The 23,767-nt window shown below is 39.6% G+C and overlaps 1 protein-coding gene across 9 annotated transcripts in view; it reads left to right on the forward strand.

Annotated features, from left to right (window-relative positions):
• Positions 1-23,767, forward strand: part of SHROOM2 (shroom family member 2) — a 126,076-nt gene that overhangs the window by 86,707 nt on the left and 15,602 nt on the right. For 7 of the 9 annotated variants that reach the window (XM_054074052.1, XM_054073982.1, XM_054074033.1 and 4 more), the window contains 4 exons: positions 920-1,023; positions 17,240-17,317; positions 18,291-19,046; positions 23,163-23,714. In XM_054074052.1, the coding sequence (XP_053930027.1) occupies positions 920-1,023; positions 17,240-17,317; positions 18,291-19,046; positions 23,163-23,714 (1,490 nt within the window). The remainder of the gene's footprint in view (positions 1-919; positions 1,024-17,239; positions 17,318-18,290; positions 19,047-23,162; positions 23,715-23,767) is intronic. The other 2 variants (XM_054073990.1, XM_054074014.1) reach the window with 1 other exon arrangement.

The raw sequence follows: 23,767 nt of genomic DNA on the forward strand, positions 1-23,767 counted from the left end.
GAATATTTTGATCTCCAAAAGGTGTGAACTCTTTTTCTCTTAATTTTTTTGTGAATTTAGGTTTTGCAAAAATAATTTTTATTTTTGAACTCTACATGTAGACTTAAGAACATGGATAATTTACTAGGGTAGAGATTCTAAGCACTGGAAATACTCACCTGGAAGTTATTTTGAAAATTAAATTAACTGAATTATTAAGTAATTGCCTACCCAGCATAAAAATAATCATGTAATCCATGTATACATTTCTGGTTTATTAGTCAGTGTCTTTAAGTTCAGTATAGGCCTCCTGAGGCAAAAAGTAGACACCTGTTTAGGCACCTGGAAAATATGGTGATAAGTGCACTGAAGATGCTTTCAACAGACTGAAGTAAATAAAGATGATGTTTTGCATATATGATTCAGATGATTCCAGTGCTAATGCGCAATTAAATTTCCTGTAGGTTCAGTGTTTGTAATGCAAAGCTATGCTTTGGGTGGGGTTGTTTGAAGATAGTGAGATAATAAAATTCTGGAACTCTGTTTTACCGAGAAACTAAAGTACGCATTCAGGGATTCAAAAGCCGGTGCGTACTTGCCTCTTCTGAAATGTGAGCAAGTTGTCTTTTTTTTTTTTTTTTTTTTGTCTCTGCAAATGGAAATTACAAAGTTTTATATCAATGTTAATCTCTTCTATAGATTGACAAAGCAGAGCAGTAACTTGAGCACAGCCAGGTCGGTAGTGCTGCGGCGCAAGAGGTCACATAGCAGCATACTGTACCACTTAAAACCTAACAAGCTTAAGACATGCTATGCTGTTGACTTCATGTATATTCAAGCAGAGCAAACCCACAAATAAGAGGTTCCATAATCATAGATTTTTTTGTGAGCCTGAAACATGATAACTTGGTGTCTTACTTGTGCTATAAACCACTTTTAGGAAGTCTCAGTTGAAGTAAGGAGGCAAGCAGAGAATGTAGAGGAAGATGGGGAGTGTATTTTCTCAAAAGTTAACAAACTGGATGAAAGGAACTGCACTGTAAGGTAAGTATTTCTTAATTTCGGCTTATAAGAGATTTCTTATGACAGCTCTGATTTGATCTTTTCCTGACCCAAACTGGAAATTTTGCTGTGATGATTTTGGACGTTTTTTAATGCCTTTTTCCCTTTTTTCCCCTCCTTCTCCCCGCATATTTCCACATGCACTATAGAATTAATGTTGGCACTGAAATTTATGGGGTTTCTGGGGTGAACTTGAAGTCGAGTGTTGAGTATATTACAGTTTCTTTGGAGCCAGATGATTCTTACTTGTGTGCATGAAACAATTCAGTTATTTTTCTATTTATCAGTTTCAGGTTTTTGACAGGGGCAGGGAGGAGGGAATGCCTGAGGTTTCCTAGAACAGTATTCCAGTATTATCCTTGGCAAAGATGGAATGCTACTGGAAAACAGTAGTGCTGTGAATTGGACTTTTCTCTACTTGTGCCTTTACAGAATGCAGTAGATGAACAGAAGCCACCAAAAGTTGTTTTCCCATTTGATCAGCTCCACTTTTCTCTGTTAATTGGTGTTTTAATTAAACTGAACAGTATTTTTAGATCCTTTTCAAATATTTGACTATATACACATTGCAGCTGGAAGTCCCTATATGTCCAGCACGCAGGGGGTGCCCTCCTCCTGCCCCACAGTTTGCCGGAGCTGTTGTAATATAAGCAGTGATTTCAGCAGCTGCTGATACTGTGGCTGCTTGAGTCGTGTGTGGCAGCTGAACTGAGATTGTGCACACACTGCTATCACCACATTTTGATAGCTCTCATTTTTGTAACAGAAGAAGCACATGTAGAGGAAAAATAATTTCCACGGGCTTTCTTCAGTTCTATAAATGGCATTAATCTCTGAAGGGAAGAGAAAAGTACAAAATATAACAAACTCATACTCCAGTCATGACTGTAAAAGCTTGTAAAAAATTAGTGTTTATCTGTGCTTTTGTATGGTTGTATTTTGCATTGCTTGTGGCCCAGCTGAAGAGACCATCTGCTATTTTCCTAATTCTTTGCAGTCCTTTGTACTTACCATAGTGATTTCAAAATGAGGGTGTGAATGCATGTGTGCGCCCTTGTGCGCAGGCGGGTGGAGGGGAGGGAAGGGAGGAGGCGGCAGCACAGTCAGCTGGGAGCAAACGTCCTTTTGCAGGCAGGCAGCATCTCTGGACAAGTAAAATGATTTCCATCCACTAGTGCTGAACGCTAGTCACAAAAGCGTGTGAATAATACTCCTACGCCAGCATTTTAGCAGTGTTTGTGCAGCACAATTCTTGCTTTATAATCATGAAATCCATGAAAATCACATGACTGGGCACCAGCTGCAATAACTACTTTTTTATTATTTTTTTTTTAAGCCAAAGACTATTTTGACATACTATTTCAGATGTAGTGTTGGGCCACTTCACCGGCATACTGGAGGTTTTGTAAAATAGTCTCTTTTGCAGTCTTTCCGTCAGCACTTGTGTTATACACAGGGTTTATAAGTTTTCTGGATTCAAAAAACCAACTAAATAAAATCTCTCTTTTGGGCATTTAATTCCTGTATTGTTTACTACCTCCTGTATGACAAGAAACGGTTGTCCTATGGAAAAGAATATGTATGTCCATTTGCACTTTTTTTAGCAAGGTTTTCCTGTGCTCAAAAGGAACTGAATTCATCATGACATGAATTGATTTTATGATTTTTTACCTACCCTAAAGGCATGTAGTTTCCTACATTTAAAAGCTAGCAATCTGCAAATGGCTACGGAATTTACCTCATCCATGGTATGTTCTAGGACATAAATATTAACCAAACCTAAAATCTTCCTTGTTGTCATATTTAATATTTTATTTGAAGTTTTGGATTTGGATTGTCTTGCTGATAGCCCTTATTTTGTGCTAATGAGGCCTGTGTGCTACAGTTGCCTTTGTGCTACCAAAGCTGACATGACTCTTCTGGATGCAAGAGCAGCCCTCTGGCGTTTCTGTGGGTTAGATGTGCAGGGACCCAAGCTGAGAGCTAGCAGTGGAGCCCACGGGTTCCTTCTCTGGATTACAGACTGTCCAATGCTACAGGGTGCAGCTGACCTCCCTCTCTCTAGTTGTTTTGCAAAAAAAAAAAAAAAAAAAAAAAGAATTATTTGGGTTTTAAGTAAACATTAAATGTTTACTGTTACAGCTTCCCTGATTATTTTCAGGAGACATGAGAGTCTTTTTAAGGCACTGAATCTGGAATGAAAAAGAGTTGGAATACTGTAATAACAAATGGTTAAAAATGTGAGAAAGAAGTGCTTGATTAGCATTTTTTTTCTCCTGGACTTTTTGCTGCTGGTTCATTTTGCTATATTATTTTTTGGTGCTTTGTTTTTTAACACACAGTTGCAAAACCTAAATTGAAAGTTGTTGTTTTTTTTTTTTTCAAGTTGATGAAGGTAATTTGTGAACTGCTTTCATCTTTGGGCTGTATTTTTCCCCTCTGAGATAACTGAGTGCTTCCAATGAATTCAGGTTGTTTCATCTCCCTTTTCAGAAAAGCTAAAACATGTTCTTCCAAATTGCAGTATTTAATAGCTTGGAGCATTATTTTATAGGAAGAGAAAAGAGTGGTCCATGGTAGCCATGATCATCTCACATGCAAGAGCCAAGCCGCTTTTATTATGAACTGACAGGCATGCAAGCAGTCCACTGACATGAGCTGAATATATTTACACTGAGGCTTGATGCAATTCTAAATATATTTTTAACTTCAAGATTGCTTTAAAAGTGTTATTTGATTCTGATTGTAAAACAAAAGTTGATGCTTTTTAATTTTAATGATGAAAGTCTTTCTATTTCCTATTAGTTAAAAAAGCTTAGTTTTTCACAGATATAAAGTCTGTCCTTCTTTAAACAGGTGTCTCTTTCTCTGTTTGTCAGATGACACATGCTGGTTATATAGTTAGCTTCCCTTCAGATGTCTCCATGCTTTCTAAACCGACATAGCCCTTGAAAAGGTTAAAGATGGAAATGTGTGCTCTGGCCTGTCATCTGTGGCTTCCTGCAGATGACATGGCACACATAAAAGTCAATCTCCATCAAAAGAGCAGTGCTTTATGATCTCATTCTTAAGATTGCCATATGCTAGCGATGTTCACAGCCACTGCTCTTATTTACTTTCTAGGAATATTTGACTTGTATGTCTATTAATTTGCTTCTGCAAAGTCTGTGAAAATTACATAGTTTCAAAACGTTGAAAAAGGATTTATGAGATCACAGGTGGCAGAAAATCTTTCATCATTTAATAGGTGTCAAGTACAAGAGCAAGTGCATGTCAAGTATGGGGCCACAGCATGTCTCAACTCTAAATACTGTAAGATGTTTCTTTTAGACTTTTCATGCCTTACTAGTTGCTTCTGTTTCAGCTCGTAAAGACAGAGGACCAGCCTTTACCATACAAAACCAAAGTTAAAGTCATTCTTGACACCCAAGTTGACTTAATTGCACAAGTTTAATGTCCTAACCAGAACTCTATGAACAAAATGTTTTCACCTTCGTCCCTTTTCCTCTTGAGAAAGAAGTGGTATAATCTTGGGCAACTGCTTCTTTACAAATCAGCGAAGAATTATTTTGGCAAATATTCCATGCACGTATTAACAAACTTAGATATTTTATGGTATGAAAGAGGTCCGAGTTCTCTGTTCTACACTTCACCTACAGCGACTGTCATTTTTTACATAAGTTCTAAAGGAAAAAGATCTTTCCTATCAGTTTCATAGGATCATAGAATAGTTAGGGTTGGAAGGAACCTTAAAGACCATCCAGTTCCAACCCCTCTGCCATGGGCAGGGACATCCCACTAGACCAGGCTGCCGAAGGCCCCGTCCAACCTGACCTTGAACACCTTCAGGGATGGGGTATCCACAACTTCCCTGGGCAACCTGTTCCAGTGCCTCACCACTCTCATAGTGAAGAAATTCTTCCTAGTGTCCAGTCTAAAGACTGGACTGGACTTTGCTAAGACTTAACAAGTAGTATTTTGTAGGAAATAAAGAAGTAATCAGGTATATTTTATAATTTATCTAATCTGTAATGTACTAAAAATTTCTACATTCATTTTATTCAAGAGCTTGTAAAGTGAAGTGTCCTCTTTTTAAAATCAATTTCATTACAATAAGGACTGTTATAAAGGTTTAAGTGTTCTTTTTTTGAGGGAGATTTATTATTTAGTTAAAGGGGGACAAACCCATGTTTTTCATGCAGCCAGAACATACCAATTATTTGGTTGAAATTACGCTTTGGGTATATGAATTCCTAGCAATAATGGGGAAAAGGCCTTCTTGCATGAAGTTAAAATATAAATTACAGTTTCTCTTTCCATCAATTTGTGTGCAGCTATTTGTCATCATCTGGAGGAAGTGCAGGATAGCCAGCATGCATCCTCGCAGGCTAACAAAGACTTCCAGATCATGAGTTGTTGAACCCCTTTCTATTTGCATTAGCATTTCTTTATCATTAAGATATGGCTTATTAAGGCATCTGTCAGACCACTTTTTTCCCAATGATGACATTGTATGTACTGTATGAGCTAATGGATGCAGTACAGTTTTGGGCTGTTTCAAAGTTTATATTTTGTCTGGAACTGGGAAGGCATTGCTATGATTCTTTCCATGCATATAGAGCAACAAAGGATAGAGTCCAGCAGCATCTATTCGGGTATTTGAGCTCCCCTGTCACCTTTAGCCTTCCTTAGATTTCTGTAAATATTTGTAATTGGTACAAATTTCATTGTTATGAACCACTGTGTCTTTCCAGTGTACTAGTGTATGTGACTGACTAATAACAGCTAAATAAATATCATTCTTTGAGTCAGTGTCACCTTGAATCAGTGATACATGAAGGAAGTTGATGGAAGCTGTTTCTTAAGAATAGACACGCTGCACTTCAAAATTCTACCTGGGCAGGTTTCCTTTCTCCGACTGAACAGTAGCAGATGGTCAGAGAAGACAAACAAGGTAAATGTAGATCTGCGCTGCTGGGTATCCTTGCCCAGCCTCTGCTGTCTGCAGCTGAGAGGTGCAATCCTAAGTATTTGTGGTTAATTGCCCTTGATAAATTTCTCTTTGAGTAAAGTGTCTAACTGGTTTTGGACCCACGCTGACTTTTGACATCCATAGCTTTTAGTGGTGACATGCTGTGAGGAAAAGCACCTCTTCTGCAGAGAGTGGATGAGACAACTCTGAAAGCTGTTGTATGGCTTTGCCCATCCTTATTTTGTCTTTTCACATTCTCATGTGTTCTTTTTTGGAGCATATGAGAACTGTAGAAACATTAGGGCGCACTCTGAATTGATAAAGTAACATGATGCTTCCTTTATTTTGACTTTTTTATTCTTTTTTTTTTTACTGCTGTGGAATACAGAGATGATTTGTTCATAGAACTGTTTGTGAAATCCAGCTTTTCCTTCTTGCAAAGCAGTAATTTCAGTTATACTTCATTGTATATGTTGCTGAGGTATAGGAAAAGTTATCCTGTGGGTTACTTTGCATTTATTAAATCTGAATTTCTTGTGTTGTTTTATGGCCCTTTCACGTAATGATAGGAAATCTTTGGCTCGTGTCATTATTACTCAGAATGATTTCCGCACAGCAGCAACTGTTGCTCTCACCTTTTTCACTACTTTTGTAAATCCTCTAGATCAAACCAGTTCTGTTAATCATGTAATGATGCAAATGAGGACATTGTCCCATGTCAGTCAGATTTTTGAGAGCCTCTGGTGAGGATAATTGGGGGTTTTTTAGAATCAGCTAAAAATCTAAATAGTCTCTGTTTGTCCAGATCACTGTTGTCCACTTGTATGGTGACTCTCTTTAAGAATAGTAATCATCCGAGACATAGTTTTTCTGCACAAGCTCAAGTGATTCTTTGTCATTTAACATGCTAATTAGTGCAGCTCCTGAATCTCTTCATGTAATTTCTACCTGTTTTCTTAAATTAGATATTAAGTTTATGGTTCTGATGTTCTCCAGATTCATAATGAGTGGGGTTTTGACTCTCCGTCTCTTTCTCTCATGCTTTCTTTTCAACACCCCTACACCTTCCCTCCCCAGACATTGTGTGTGTCACTTTGCTTGAGCAGTTGCCAAAGTATCAGAGGAATGGGTAGTTATGCATCACAGCTACTGCTGCAGACATTTCCTATGGGAGTTTCACTTGATTATCATCAAGCTGAGGTAATTCGTGTCTACCCACTGAATGATGGACAGCATAGGCGGCTGTTTGCTCATGGACGTGTGAAATAGAGTCCATGCCAGTTTTCTGTTGTGGCCTTACTTTCTTTGTATTCTTATTATTGTACTTTTGGCCCTATAATCTGTCTCACAGATACCTGTGTTTGATAAAGCACTTTTTTCCCTTTTTTCTTTTGTTCTAACACCTTTAAGTACCTCAGCCTTTTTTTTTTATTTTATTTTTACCTTATTGTGTTTATACTTTTGTTTTGCTAGAATATTTCTGGATTTTCCACATTTGGTTAGGAGTTTAGCTGTCTGGTGAATGTTCTTGTAATTACTGTTTAGTTGAGCCTTCAGAGTGGATAGAGAGTGGAGGGGGAAAAGTGTGCTCTTCTGAGTTTTTTGATAAGTGCTACACATTTTCTCTGAGTTTCATAAATTGTACCTTCCATCGCATGTTATCTCTTAGCATTATACCATCTGGCCTCTTTCTTTTAAAAATATTCCTTTCATGTATGTAAATGCCCTTTTCAAAATTAAATACCACAATGTGGATTCTTGATCTCCCAAGAATGCTTAATCTATACACATATGGCCACTGGCACAGGGTAGCTCTTCAAGTAGCAAAAGTTCTGAACCAGATTCTTTTCATACCTCCAGATCAAGGCAGGAGTTGCATGATAAATTGTCCCACTTGTAGACTTTTTCTTCCTCCTCTTGTCCATTTTAAAACTTTGAGGCTGCTTGATTTGAGAGACGCATGGTTCTCCAAGAGCAACCCAGTTGCATTATTTTGGTATCTAAGATTGGTTGTGGCTAAATGAGAGTGCTAAATCTTCCAGGATCCCCTCATTGCCTTCCCATTCCTCACCTACTTAGTGGTACTCAGCCCAGTGGCTGTCAGGTGCACGTCCTGCAGGTCGGTGTGATGCTCCCCTCTGGCTCACCAGCAGCTGCTGGATCTCATTAAATGGGTGCTGGATTGTCTCCAAATCCTGTGTTTGGTTTACTGTGTGCTACAGTAGGATAGCTCTGTTTCTCTCCCATCCAATTTCCTTGTTGCCCACACCCTTGGAAATGTGGCTTCTCCTTCTGCCTTTGTTAGGTTCAATCCCTGTTTCAAAAATTGAGGGTAGCCACCCCACCTCGTATAGCCTATTTTTCACTACTTCCACCTTCTTATTTACTGAGTTAAGTTCTTTTTGCTTAATTGCTGCTGGCACATCTGTTCTCCACTGTTGATGTAGTGACAGATAGGGGTGTGTGATCTGGTAAAAGGAAGTGTTGGAAGGTAATTTCTTCTTTTCCTCCCCTGCCCCCGAAAGGTAACTGTTACCCAGCATGAGAAACTGGGAGAAGTTCCTAGACCTGATTCTGAAGGTACTGAAATTGAGAGTGGGGAAAAGGAACGGCACACAAAAAAAATTTTATTGGGAGGGAAACAAAGATAAATGTGTAAGCATGTGTCCATATTTTGTGTTCGGATTTGGTTTTACTGCTTTCCCTGGAAAGACGATGAGAATAAAAACTATCTGAAGACTGAGTTTTCATTGTATCACTTGAAATCCAGCTATCTTCTTATGGCTATTTTAATGATAACAGTTGAGTAGGGAGATTAGAGATAGTACAAGATACAGTCTCCAGTAGTTGTACTCATAAAAGCATCATATGCTGATGGATTGTAGATTTTATTTTCCCTTAAGTTGCTTGATGAAAAGCATCTTTGAAGATAGGTGACTGATTTGTCTCCTCAGTGCAACAGTTCATATATTTCTAACATATGGAGTGGCTTTATGGTATTCTGATACCAAAAGCTGGCCTGTGAAACATTCACCTTCTGCTATAACGCCTTAGGCAACGTGGATTATGTTTTGCTGTCACACAGGGGACTGTTTATGCCAATAAATTTGAGTAAAGTTTTGTGCTAAAAAGAAATGTGACAGCTGTAACTTCCATTTCTCTGCTTGGTCCAACCAGACTTGCTGCACTCTGTTAACCTGTCGTGTTGTGTTTTGTAAACAGGTGAGTATTATTGGGGTCGTTCTCTCTATCTTGAAATCAAATACACAGCTTAGGGAGGTAGAAAAATTTTGGAGGAGCAAGAAAAGAATTTAGAGGGGGAGAGTAAGTGGATATCAGTGCTGTATCGTAATATCTAACCCCTGTATGTGATTTTTCTGTGCATTTTCCTGTTAAAGTGGTCATCTTTAAAATGATCTTCTAATACCTATTAAAGCCTTATTCACAGTTTCTCTATTAAATCTTTAATGTGTTCTTGTGGAAAAATTGAAAGGAGCTTGGGCTTTGCTCTGATGAAGGCCACAATGCCTTTGGTTTCTAAAGATGGAGCGTGGGGGTGGTAATTTGCTCATGCAGCATGAAAGCATTTAGGTCTTTCCTTGTAGAATCTCCTGCAAGAGGAGAGGCCTGTACATACAACGCATGCAAAAAAATTCAAGCTGGAGGGCTGTTGATGGAGACTCTCCTCTACAATTAAAGGCTTGGTTATTTGAATGTTGTTCAGAAAGGAGCCTAGTGACACACTGATCTTTTAAAATAATTTTGTATATTTAAATCTTGCAGAACTGTTGTTGCTGAAATGTGGATCATGAGTTTTCACAAATAAAAGGAAAAGCTCATAAAAAATTAAAGGACTTTTGAATTTTTTTTTTTTTCTAATAACCAAATCCAGGGGGTGGGAGTGGGGGAAGGGAAGAGCTTTGAAGTCTCCGAGATCTTTTCCCTGAGGTCAGAAGTTTCTGATGATGTAAGATACAATACAGACCGAGCCTTCACTTATCAAGGTTAAAGTTGACAGAGCTTGTATGAACTTGTCAATCATAGGAAGCAGGCAAAAACAAGCCAGCTGTTGTGAGGCATGGCTTTGAAAATCCTCTGTGTTACAGTAAATGAGACGCAGAGGTTGAGACAGATTCAGTTCTGCGAGGCTTTCAAACTGGCTGGCACATTTGTAAGGATGCAAAGCTCACATATCCAATGAATATGGGTAAACAGCTGTAAATCTCGGTAAGATTCTCTTGTCTTTGGTATTAAAGCGTGAGAGAAACAGCTAGAGTGTGTGCCTTAAAACCTTTTTCTGTCAATTCTGAATCAAAATTTGTAGTATTAATTCATACAGCATTTCTTTTGTTCTCCAGGTCTTTGAGTACAGGCTGTGTCTTCTGTCCCTATCAGCAGAAGCTACAGTAGCAAATTAGGAACAATGCAATGCTTGATATGGAATTTTATTTTGCTTAGTGTAATCGACTGCTCTGTTCACTGACGGGTTGGGAGAATAGGGGGAAAATGTGAGTTAATTCCAGCTAAGATGCTCTGTGTGCATGTGCTAACACACACACGCTGTTTTTAGCAGCTTTTGTTTTCACAGTTGGCATCATGCACACTGGAATTAGAAGGCAGTGCCTTTCAAAAATATTTGTTTTCTGGACCGAGGGCTGCAGTGCCGTTGTTGTGGCTCGGGGTGCCAGGCTCAGGGTTCCTCTCGGCTAGGGGTGGTGCAAAGGCTTTTCATCTTGTCATTTTTCTGGCAAGCCTGTTACTGTGAGTGCAGGCTTGCACGAAGACCTTTTCCACAGCAGCAGGATATATTAGCTGGGAGTGTAAGAGAATTGGATGTGACTATTAGAAGCAAGCGGTGAGTGTGGCTCTGAGTGAAAAGATGGCTATTGAAATGTGTGCATATGCATGCTAATTAATTTAAATAACTGGTTTAGGATTTTTTTTCTCCTTTAGAGGTGAGCTACGTGTTCATTTTGGTGCCTGCCTGAGAAACCCAGGTGACCTAGCTGTTATTCACTATTTCATTTTATAGCTTCTGTTCTGTTCCAAAATTTTTGTTCACTGCGAGCAGCTGTTTTAGGTAGGAGTAGCAACAAGAAAATAGCAACATCATATCAGGGAAAAAAGAGTCTGGATGTGGGGGGGGGGGGAAATAAGGAGTGGCAACTGGAATGTAGGGGTTTTTTTTTTTAATCTTTTTATTAAATTAACAAAACAATAATTTTCTTTGAGTTTTTTTAACGTGACTGTGATTTTCTCGTTAGCAGTGTTGGAAAGTATTGTCTTTTGTCTCTGCAGTGGTTGCCATTTGTGTAATATGATGGCTCTTGTTATACTGTTGGGATATTCTAATCATTGAATTCAGTGTGTAAGTACAGAACATATTAACTGGTTGACTTAAGTGAGCAGAAGTCATTTTAATTCCATGCAGGCAATCCCCTGTGTGCTAGGAGAGGCATGCGGCAGATAAAGCAAGTAAGAATACAACCATAAAGTTAATTTTTTATCATTGATTTTTGACGTGCAGCAGAACGGAGGAGGGGCTTTTGTTTTCTGAACTAAGGAAAAAAACCCATCCCTCCCTCTGCCTTTTCTCACAAGATTCTTATCTCCTGCATAAAGGCCCCTGTGCTTTTATAAGAACTTCAATTTTAATCATATTTGATTTTTTTTCTGTGGGCCTATGCTTTATACTGTTACCTATGACTGACTGGCCTACGTTTCATCAATCAATATAACTTTGCTTATCTGCTGCAGAGTTAGAGTGAGTCTTTTGAGTTTATTTCTGATTTTCATGGAGCGAGAAATAGCATTTTTAGAAAGAGAAAGAACATGACATGAAGACCCATTGCTGGATATGTTGCCATGAAGGCAGGACAGGAGAGAAATTCTGGTGGGATCAATGGACTGATGAGCAGCGTCTGTTATCATATTTCATTCTGTGATAAAGCCAGGTGATAATATAAGGATTGTTAAGCTAGAGTGACATTTTGCTTTATCACGTTGGCTGCAACAGCATAGCTGTGTTTAGTGTGACTGACTAAACAGATAGCCGCCATCAAGGCGCAGATAATGTTAGCAGGCATTCAGAGACAGAACCGGAAAACCAAGATTCACATCATGATAAATAGGTTATAGTATAACAGTGATGGGGTTTATAGCCATGTGAGATACCTTGCTGGTTTTGTACCTTCAGTTGTCTTCTGACATATATCAGGGCATCTCTTTTGTTGTTATTTTTTGAGAGAGGGAGAGAGAGGGTGCATTCTCTCATCATTCAGCATTCATTATTCTTTCCATCTTAACACATGCTTTGGCTTTAAGACCATTTGCTTCAGTAGTGCTTCTGGGATACTAGTTGCCATCATCTGTCTCTTCAGACCAACGCAGCTTCTGCTTCTTTGTAGTGGCTTATGTGCTGTGCTTCTTCCTGGAGTGAGTGCTACAGTACAGCCATTATGGTGATTAGATGATCTATTTTCTGGAGGGTTCTTTATTCTATGCATTTGTCTTTGAAGATGTCTAAGTAGTTTTGTAGTCCAAGTTCTCATTTAGGACCTTTGGAATATGCTTCATCTGTCACTATGTGGTGGGTAGTGCATTCTGTATTGACTCAATAGTGACAGCAGCTACATCTTATATCTTACCAGAAAAATGGACCACTAGTAATATAATTTTCCTTGTACTGAATGTCCAGATTGTGGTGTTCTGGTGTCAGTGTCTCCTTGGCATTGCAATAGTAAAGCCAATTTGAGGGTTTCAAAACCTATGAGTTCCTGGAGCGTCTGAAAGAAAAACCATGTGGAACTCAGATGAGGATTCAGATACCTAATAGAAATAAGATGCTGGCATGCAAGTGAAGTGCTGACTCAAGTTCTAATCCGTAGAAATCTTAGACTTGATTCAGTTGGCTAAACACAGGTGTCTAATGAGACCTGAGATAGCCCAGCGTATCCCATTTGGCTTCCAGCTGCCATCTCCTAGGGAAACTGATGCCTTTGAATCTTTAAATGGTACAAGACAACTACGTTTGGTAGCTAAATTGATCCCCTACTCAGTGAAACCAATGTGTGATTTGCTTGTAGATACTACTTTAGTGTGAGCTGAATCTATTAGATTGTATTACCATATCAATATGGATTAAAATTTGTTATTAGACCTCAAACTTTCTCTTAAGTTTTGAGAATCCCATGCATGTGGTGCCAACTTTGTGGCATCTTGTTTTGGTCCAAAGCAGAACTATACTGGGTAGAAGTAACTACTCTTTGTTTGAGGACTGTTGCAGAAGTGCTTTTGGATCCCACTTTGCCAAGTGCCAGGCAAGACACAATGAAAACATAGTTTCAGCAGATAAAGTTCACAGCTGAAAAAGTATCGTATTGGCAAGGGCTCTGCCTGTAAACAGGGGTTTGGCATAAACAAAGGCTGTGTTTCACAATTGCTTTAAGCTCCATAGTTACCTGTTTTGAGCCAGGTCAGTTCCTTGATTCAATTTTTTATGGGGCTCTACAGTTCCTAGTGCTAATACAATGGAGAGAGCGGGATGACAAAATCAGAGTGGACTAAGAAGGAGTCTACATCTTTTGGCAAAATACCTGCATTTAGATCAGTTTAAAGGGACTGCAAAGCTGTGACCTTGATTGTGAGGGGGTGGTTGTTATTACAGCAGGAGGAGTTTTACTCAGGTATGAAGGCTTTTTCCCAGTGTAGCTTGTAGTGTTTGAGAAGGAATTTAAGCTAAATCAGAAACAGCCATTCATGTTGCTCTCTTTTGCCAGTAAGTTAGCGCAGGACACATCATTGCTTACATAACTGTTCTTATGTTTTATGGTGAAACCTTTGCACAGAGGTCAGTTCTTTAACAAACAATGCATTTTTCAAATGTTGGCTAATGCATTTTTGCGAAGCTTATCTAGTCTGGGATTTTAAAGTTGGAGTGTCTTGTGGCACTTTCTGACTTGGCCTGAAGCATTCTCAAGAAACCGTAAATCAGACAGATAAAAATCAGACGCGTTGAGTTGATCGAAGTAACTTTCATGTATATAAATGCGACATTAAGTCAGTTCATTCTACCTCTTGGTCCAGATTTAGTCAAACCCTGAGTATGGGGCAAATGAAGGAAGTGGTTTGGGGTTGTTTTTTATGGCAACCAGAAATGTTATCCTTCTGATAGGCATCTATACGTAATGATTCATTTTGGTAATTGCTCATTGACGCTACTGGCAGGCTCTTATTAATGTACATGTGCTTGTTTGTGTGTGTATAAGTATATATATGTCTGTGGTTTAACTTATCTATAACAGCTTACAGAACTGTTACCCGTCTCTGGTTTGTTAAGATAGCCTGTTGGGTTATTGCTGGGAAGCTGGGGTGTCCAGAGCTGGGAAGGCAGCTTGGTTGATTTCCCCAGCTTAGCGTTCACTTGTCCTTTACATTTCAGTCCTGAGCATGTATGCCCCAAGGTAATGGAGCCAGAGGGAAACAGAGTACTTGTCCACCTGAGTAGAAAATGCTTAGTGCTATTATAGAGATACACATTTCCCCTCCCATGGTGGTAAGCGGTGGCTTTGTCTTCGGTGGTATGGCTGTTAGATGGAAGGTGCAAGCCACAAAGCAGAGCTCATGCCAAGCTTACCTGGCCGACGAGTGTGCAGCCTCTTGTCTCTCCATACAGACATCCTCTGAGAAAGATGAGCCATATTCTAAATGCCAGCTTATCAACAATATAGTTTTTGTAATGAAACAATTCCTTCTTTTTTCAGTTGGAAGTGTATTTTGGGTTTCTGCCCCCCGCAGTTTAGATAGGAAGCCTCCTATACTTATTTCCCTTTATATAACTTAAATACCAAAAGCAGGTACAGCAGTAAAGGCTCACGTTAGCCTCCTGTCCTAGACTGACCCTTACTGAATACCACTCTATATCAATAGCATAGTTCTGTTAATTACACTTCCTTTGCACTTCAGGTGAAGTGAGCAGTGTAAGTCATCGTGTGCCAGGGATGGGGAACGTGGTGTGAGCTTTCCCAGGTCTACTGCATGAGGAAGGTGCTTGTATTTGGATAGCTGCGGCACTGTATCGTGGGGATGGGGATGAGGATAGGGATAGGGGAGGTTTAGTTGAACATTACTTAACAGTTTAACATTTTTTGTGATAACTGGTTTGTTATCTAGAATGGAAGTGGTGACCGTTAATTGTTATGTTTTCAGATTATTTAAAACTGTTCTGTCTTTCTTGCTTTATGGTGTTTGATTATAAATGATGAGTTCTTTTCAGTGGTACATTATCCTTGTACAATCGTGTGGGCCTCATTTTCGAAACAGCTTTATCCTGGGCATATTGTTACATGAAGCACCTACAGATTTAAAGTAGCTCAGTAGGCTTCTTGTTATTGTTAATTATGTAACACCTTTGCAGGTTCTTGCCACTGTGTTCTCCTGGCGCTTGAAGCTTGCTTTCTTTTCCTCCTTTCTGAACAGTAAGCTCAAATCTTTCCAAAATAATGTGATAAGCATGTTTTGCATGAGGACCCACTCACACTGAATGCAAACTAGCCTCAGTGTTGGATGTAGCCACCTTTCCTTGGAACCATTCTCTGTGGCACTGCAAAATGTTTGTTTAATTTTGTGGAAGCTGTATGAAGGCATGTATGTAATCCATGAATTTTATCTCCACGTTTGCAAATGTAGCATCTCTAAATTTCTCTGCTGTGGTTCTTTGTTTCCCTTTACTCTGTTTTGTAAGGTGATTGACTACTAAAGCATTCATTGCTTCTGAGCCAGGGTAATAGTAAACAAATTTGGTTACATGCTTTGGATATGTAAACATGTCGGAATGATGGTATACCCTGTCCTGTTTGCTTCTGCCAGCACACCCGTTCCTGAAGTGCATGAGAAGTTCAATGTATACTTTGCAAATTGGCTGAGGTAGTGCATGTAATTCATGTCTTTGAGACTTTTTATGTCGTGCCCTTGATTCTTCTGTGCATCTAAGTGCAGCTGTTACACTGCCTTGTGTTATGGCTTACCTATGTGAAGATTGAATAGAGACCTGAAGGATTTTTTGGCACAGGTTAACTAGGAGAAAATTGTGCTCTACGTGGGTTATCTAGACAATGAAAAATGCTGATTTAAACACAGTCTTTAATACTTAAGGGCTGTGGTCTTCATTTGGTAAGTATTCCCATGAGAATTAGTGGAACTACTCACAGGCCCAGTTCTGCTTACATTGAACTCACGATGGGAAAACCAGCTGACTCTAAAGATGCCATGTAACCAAATCTGAATAGCGCTGGGCATTCCAGCCTTACATCATTTTTTCTTAACAAACCTGTAATTTGTCTAATGTTAAAACAGGAGTTAATAAATGCTGGTGATAAAACAGAACAGACTCTGAATTTGTCAGATGACTTCAAGTTGCCTGAACCAACTGCTCTTAGTTAAGAACAATATGAAGAGATCAGAGTTTAAACAATATTGAGCTCCTCGGTCATGTTAAAATGAAAATATACCCATTAAAATTGAATTTTGAAATCTAACACTTCACACACGGTAGATTGTGTATATGACTCTTCAAGAATTAAATTATGAAAAAGCCATCTCTTTTGGAAGTACAATGCTATTTTGTTACTGATGTGTAAATTTCTCTGTGAAGTACTGAAAATCCCATAGATCAGGCAGTTTAGGGACAATGTCCAGATTTTTTTAGAACTTTTTTCCATAAGTTCTAAAACATCACAGATCCAAGGACTAAAAAAATAATAAAGTTGAATGTCATTTGCTTGTACAGATGTGAAAGTAGAATCCACATATGATCAGTTGTCTTCCAACAAGAATTCATTTTGAAGATTTGGTTTAATTTAGGTAAAACAGTAATGCGGTGTGTAATTGCTACAAATTTTTTTCTTCTTGAATTTATAATAGACTTAACTTATTAATTATTTTACATGCTTTGATCTCAGCTTTTGTTTGCATACATACATGTTAAGTGCCTATAGACTGGCTCTCAAAACTGGCACAGAAAGGTTAATAACCTGTTTGCACTGAAAATTCCAGTTAACCTCACTTTACAAATAGGCAGAGAAAGGTGCATCTTTTCACAGTCCTCTCAAAAAAGAGCTCAGGCAGTGTGTTTCTACAGGGCTATTATTTCCAAATACAGAGACCAGCACTGTCAGTAGCACAAATTATATTAGCACTTCTCTGAAGCCTTTTACTTCTCTGTTGCAGTCTCTTTTCTAAGCTCACAGTGTCTCTTCAGCCTCCTTTAAGCAGAGAGCAAACCTGTCTCCTCTTGGAGCTCCAGAGGTACATTTTTTTTTATTCCCTGCCTTCTGTATCTTTCCCAATTTGTCTTTGTCTGGTGACCACAAATAAACTTACATTACATGTCTTGTGGCAAAGCACAAGCCTGGAACTGTGAAAGCCTTGTTTCCTGGCTAGAGAAATAGAAAGTGTAAAATTGAGATTAACCCCAAAATATTTCTGTTTAAGTAAGGTCTTTCTGGCCATTGTTTGTCATTTGTGCTGACAGGTCAAAAGGAGTTCAAGTTTAAAATAAGCCTGACTGGAAAATACTATCCTTTCTAAAAAAAATACTGTCCCTTCTAGGTTTCCTTTTCTGCCCCCCCTTTTTTTTTTTTTTCTTCCAGATGTTCATTTTCCATTTCCCATTTTTTTAGCTTCAGCACACATTTTGTTTGCACTTGTTTCATTTTTCACCCATTGCAAAAAATCAGCCTGCAGATTCATAATTAAAGTTCATGGTATTCAATTCACATTTAAAATGATACTGAAGTATTAGTTTTGCACATAGAAAAGAAACTTGATTTCCCCACTTCATTTCTGACTCTGAAACAAAAAGAAAATTAAATATTAGTATTAGTATTCCTCTTCTTGAGGCAGTTTTATTTTCTGCCAAGATTTGCACATTTGGCTGTGCCACATACGTTGGCACTGGCAATGTGCTGTGCATTTAACCATGCTCTACACACTGCAGTGCCTGAGGTTACCCGAAGGTTGTGTCGCATCCTGTGGCACTCCATACCCTAATTTAGCCTGACATTATGCTTTGACTCATCACGTTAGATTAGGTAGAGCATGCGTGCCCATACACGAGAGGATGTTTTTGTGCCGTATAGTTACTGTAGATTGGAGGAGTTGATGTTAAATGTTAAGTGTTGGATGTGATCTCGGTGTTCAACCTTCCTGGATCGGTGCAGTGGCCTCGCGCCGAGAGAAATAAATCCACAAAGCACTAATGATATGTTCTTCTCTCTAGGCAAGCTGACCCAGGGGCCCTGAGGGAAAACCCACAGGAGAAGAGGGATCAGCTGAACCAGAATTTAGGCCACAAGTGGAAGGCATCTGTCAGACCTTTGCATACGCGAGAGCCTACAGTTCTGCCTCACGAGAGTCGGGGGAGATCTGGGACGTTGCCTAGTGATTACCGATACTCTCAGGAAAACGTTAGCGAGAAGAGCCAGGATCACAGCCTGCCTCATCTTCCTTGCTCTGAGTCACAAACCTTGAATGAAAACCACTCCTCTCTATCCTGGGGCAAAGTAGAGGAAAACCATAGGGTAGAGCCAGCACTGCTGAACAAGAAGCGTGGGCCTGCTCCTCAGAGGCCACCACCGCCTAAAAGAGATAAATACAGACGACCAGATAATTCTTCACTGTCACTTGGCACCTCTTCTGAATCTCTGCTGGTAGCGCCCAGCCACTTTCCGTCCTCATCTGCCAGTTCCACAGAAGTATTTGCCAGTCACTCCTCTCTCTGTCAGAGTCCTGCAGCTTTCAATGGAAAACTGAAGAGTGCTAATCCACATCAGCTCCAGCAAGCATCATCCACAGAGAATGTTTGTCAGCACTTAGAAGAAAAAACGCACCTTAGGTCTGAGTCTGTATTATCTACCAAGTATCGGTATCTCCAAAAACCTGCCATGGAGACATCAAGGTCCCCTTCTCCTCAGTTTGCACCACAGAAGCTCACTGATAAACCTCCTGTGTCAGTACAGGATGAGAACTCAGCCAGGTACTAGATGTAACTCCTTTACTATTTTATTAACAGTTTTTTTGCCAAGTAAGGCCTTATTAATGGTTCACTGTTCATTTTCTTTACTGAAAACATATCCTTTGGTTTCATTAAGCAGGAGCCATCCCAGAGTGTTGTGAAGAGTCCTAAGGCTTGTGTGAAAATTTAAATTGGTATTGTTAAAGTCTTTCAACTGTTCTGTGGTTTCTTTTAGTCAAGTGATGCTGCTCAGGTGTTACAGATGGTAGTTAGCAGAAAATGGAAGGGAGGAATTCAAATGGGTTTTCCACTGTAAGTCTGAAATCAGACTGTCATTTCCCCCACCTGAGTCTGTATATGAACGTGAATTGATGTAAGGACAAAGCAGATGTGGGAAGGGAAACTAACATCTGTGTGAACATCTGTTTTGAAAGCCCACTCTAAGTAGGGCTGGAGCACTTCCCCATGAGGACAGGCTGAGAGCGTTGGGATTGTTCAACCTGGTGAAGAGAAGGCTCCAAGGAGAGTGACCTTCCAGTCCCTGAAGGGGCTACAAGAAAGCTGGGGAAAGGCTCTTATCAGGTGGCGCAGTGACAGGATGAGGGGTAACAGTTTTAGGCTGAAGAGGGTAGATTTAGATTAGATATAAGGAAGAAGTATTGTACTGTGAGGGTGGTGAGACACTGGAACAGGTTACCCAGAGAAGTTGTGGATGCCCCATCCCTGGAGGTGTTCGAGGCCAGGTTGGATGGGGATATGAGCAACCTGATCCGGTAGAAGGTGTCCTTGCCCATGGCAGGGGAGTTGGATCTGAGTGATCTTTGAAGGTCCCTTGCAATCCAAACCATTCTATGAATCTATGAGTCTGTAAGGCACGCTTCCAGATCATTACTGTTTTCATGTTGCTTTTACACTGAAGCATGACACTCTAGGTAGTCTGTGGAGGGCTCCGCATCACTGTTTGTGTTGAGATGGGCTCAAGATTCAGCAGGAGAACATCAGTCTTTTCCCAGGCTAGATAAACTCTGAAGTAGACACACCAACTGAAATTAATTGATTACTGTCTGTCACTTGCTGCTAAGATCATAAAAGGTTATTCTCCCACAAGATAATGAACTCTTCCAGGAAGCACAGGAATCTTACTTTTCATAAATCCTTCAGCGCTATAATTCACAGTTAAAGAATGAAAACAGAATCTCCAAGCTCACTGAATGCAGAGTTTAGTTGTTTGAGCAAAAGTGGTTGGAATGGCTTTTCTCTGCTGCAGTGTGAATGGTTGAATAGACTCAACCACACTATATTCCAGTGTGCCTTCAGATATAGAAAACATGAATCACTTTTTTTCCTAAACATGCCTTGATGTTTTTCCTCTTGTAACCAGAGGAAAAAAATGATATTTCATCCTACAGTGTTTTTAACATGAAGTAATAATACAGTTCACCATGGAAAGTGCAAAGTATAACATGAACACTATTTGCAAAGCTAGATGACAGTAATGGCTTCCTGAATGTATTACTTCGACTTCCCTGATGTATTGCTTTATGAGTAGATATTAAGGATGCATAGAAAGCTGATTGTATTTGTCCTTTCTTTTCATTTAGCTTTGATGTTGAAATGAGCACTGAGGTGTGCCTAATTATATGCCCACATCCGAATGATATTATACTTACCCTCCAAATCTTTTGTTAACATTTAAAAATGTTAAGCCCAAGCAGCTCTTGTTTCTGCATAATATATTGTCCTCAGTTAATAATTACATTACGCAATAAAGCAGGTAGGGCAAAAAAGGAAATACATGCGGGCCATACCTCTGAACCTTCTGTATGGTATTTACTATATAGTATTTATTTAATATGACTTAAATATGTCAGGTAGATTTATCTTAATATGCAATTAATTAGATTTGGGTTATTACTTCTGTTGGCTCCTTGCATACAAGCTATTGGACATGCTAGTTTGCATGCTTTGGGCAGCTGTTTGGTGATGCCAACATGTAGCTATTTACTCTTGTTTATCAATAGGATAAACTGAGTGAGTGTGTGGGGTTTCCTGTAGGTAGAGCAGTGTAGTGTGAGGAAATATTGGTAGTGTGCAGAACCTAGCTATTTCCAAAGACCATTATTTAGCTATAACAATGATGAAAAGAGTGCATCAATAGATGTGCATCAACAGACGGTAGATCTAGTAGATGTAAACATACACTCATGTTAAGGAGTGTCTGTTCTCGTGTTTGGCATAAAGCTTTGTAATGGCCACAAGCAGAGTTGTTTCAAGTCAAAATTTCATGCCACAGTCCCACAAATGGAAAACCATCTGAAATCAGAAGGATAGTGACTGCAGAAACAGAATTTCTGAAGCACCTGTTGCTGAACTGTCTTTGCTCTGACTGAAATCACTTGACCTGATGGTGCCGTAAGTATCTGAAAAATCTTTTACTAGGCTGAGAGGAATGTATTCAGAGTCTCAAAACAAATGCTGGGCATTTTAGGTAAAGAATTGCAGTCAGCTCATTCCTCTTCCAGTTGCTCTATACACATCTATGCACGTATCTTTTATTTCCCCCAAATTGAAAATTGTGTTCCTCCTCTCAGTGTGGTAGAGTCCAAAAGGTGTGGGCTGTATTTAAAACCAAAGAAAATTAGGAGCTGGGGCAGTGGCAGGTCTCTGCCCGGCTCTGCTGCAGACAGGAGGACAGTCTGCATCTTCAGGCAAGGAGCTGGGGCTGAGTGGTGGACAAAGGAGCAAGCTCTTTAAAATGACGGTCAACTTGAATGAGAACACCCTCACTGAATGGAGGGGGGAGTATCATTCAGCATGGGCTGGAAAACCTGCTCTAAAAATTGGATTGGTGTGGCACAGTATGTCTGCAAAGCACTTGAGGGAAGTAAGTACTTGTTGGGATGCTGCATGTCCATTCAGAAGCAAACATACCTTTAAATTATATTTACAGCTTCTAAAAATGTGAAGTCAAAAGGATTTTCCTATGAAAGAAAAGTGCAGCACAACAAAACATAAGTTGATCTTTAAGGAAAGTGACACACCCACTTAGAGAAAAAGAGCTGTAGTATGTCTTGCTTACATATCTGAAAGGCAGCAAGCAACCCAGCCAGATGAAATCAGATATTTTTGCTAGTAGGCAATGTTCCTTTGCCTGTGTAGAGCTTCCAAGCCCACAGTATGACAGTAATTTTAAACTTTCTGCAAACTTGAAACCACCAAACTGGACTTCATTTTTTTAATGTGGTTTATATACAGTACAGATGTTTCAGTAATGTAATTTAACATGTTATTGTCCAATTTAAAAATCAAGGTTAGGCTCTTCTTTATATAGCTTGTCTTACTGAATGTCCAAGATGACCCTTTGTGCTATGCAGTACAGAATTTTTGCTATAAGCTTCCCTTAAAAGGAGTATCCAGATTCGTTGTTATCCTCTTCAGTGACTGTTTTATTTCTTGAAGTAAAAAATAGGACACTATGGTGGGATATGTTTAATAAACTTCTGTATCTTGTGTGAAATTTTATAAATACAGACGATTTTTTAAAATAACGTTAAGTTTTGAATTATTTCCTGCTTTTCCATGTGTGTTTATTTGTTGTTATTGTAGATCAGCAAAGACCTAGCCTGCAGGAAGCTTCCATCTGATCTGTGGTCTCTTCACTTTGAAGAGCTGGGAATTGATGTGAAGACATCACAAATTCCCCAGGCAGCTAAATTGCATGTCAGGCCAAAAGCTGAGGCTACTTTTGGGTCTGTACAAGGCCATGAGGTTGAGCTCAAGGCATGTTTTTCTCTGTATGTGTGGCTGTGCAGGGGTAAAAGGCAGTTCAGCAGCTCTCCCTCAAATCTGGGGCATGATTGGACCCTTGTGTTCATGGAAACAAACAGAAGTGCTGTACCATGAGTATTGTGCAAGGCTGATGTTAGGATTACTTACAGTTGAACCAACACTGCTTAAAATGTATGGGCAGAAAAGAAAATGTGTAGGTGTAGAGTCTGAGACATAGTGCAAGGTTATTCCATTACCTGAATCTCTTATCTGCCTTTTTTCATACTTGAACTTCCACTCTGATTTGCCAATAAGAATTCAAATGTAAGGTTCTTCCGTTTCTAAAGACGAATTTTCTTTCTTTTCCAGAATTGAAAAGGTTATAGACAACAACACCACGGTGAAAATGGTTCCCATCAAGATAGTTCACTCTGAGAGCAACGCAGAGAAGGAGAGTCGGCAAAGTCTTGTCAGTACTATGGAGCCTCCTGCTTTACCCAGTGGTTTGGAAAAGGACCAAATTAAAACACTCAGCACTTCTGAGCAATCCTATTCACGATTCTGTGCTTACACCAGGCAAGGTGTAGAGCCAGAGCCAGAAGCCAGAACCAAACCAGCTGAGCCTCAACCAGCTGAAGAACCTGGGAGCAACCTGAAGGACAGCAGTGCTGCCACACCAGCAGTCAGCTATGTAAAGGCCAGAGAGAAGACCCTTGAAGACTGGAAGTCAGAGGAACTAGCCAGAGAGATTGTGGGAAGAGATAAATCTCTAGCAGACATACTAGATCCTAATGTGAAAATAAAAACAACAATGGATCTGATGGTTGGAATATTCCCTAAAGATGAACACCTCCTAGAAGAAGCTCAGCAACGCAGGAAGCTCTTGCCAAAAGTTCCTTCTCCAAAAGTTTCAGAGGAGAAGTGAGTATTACTTTCTGTAAGCCAGTGGTTCCTTGCAGGCTGCTGTCCAAAGT

Source organism: Cuculus canorus, chromosome 1, assembly GCF_017976375.1.
Source record: "Cuculus canorus isolate bCucCan1 chromosome 1, bCucCan1.pri, whole genome shotgun sequence".
Lineage (NCBI taxonomy): Eukaryota > Metazoa > Chordata > Aves > Cuculiformes > Cuculidae > Cuculus > Cuculus canorus.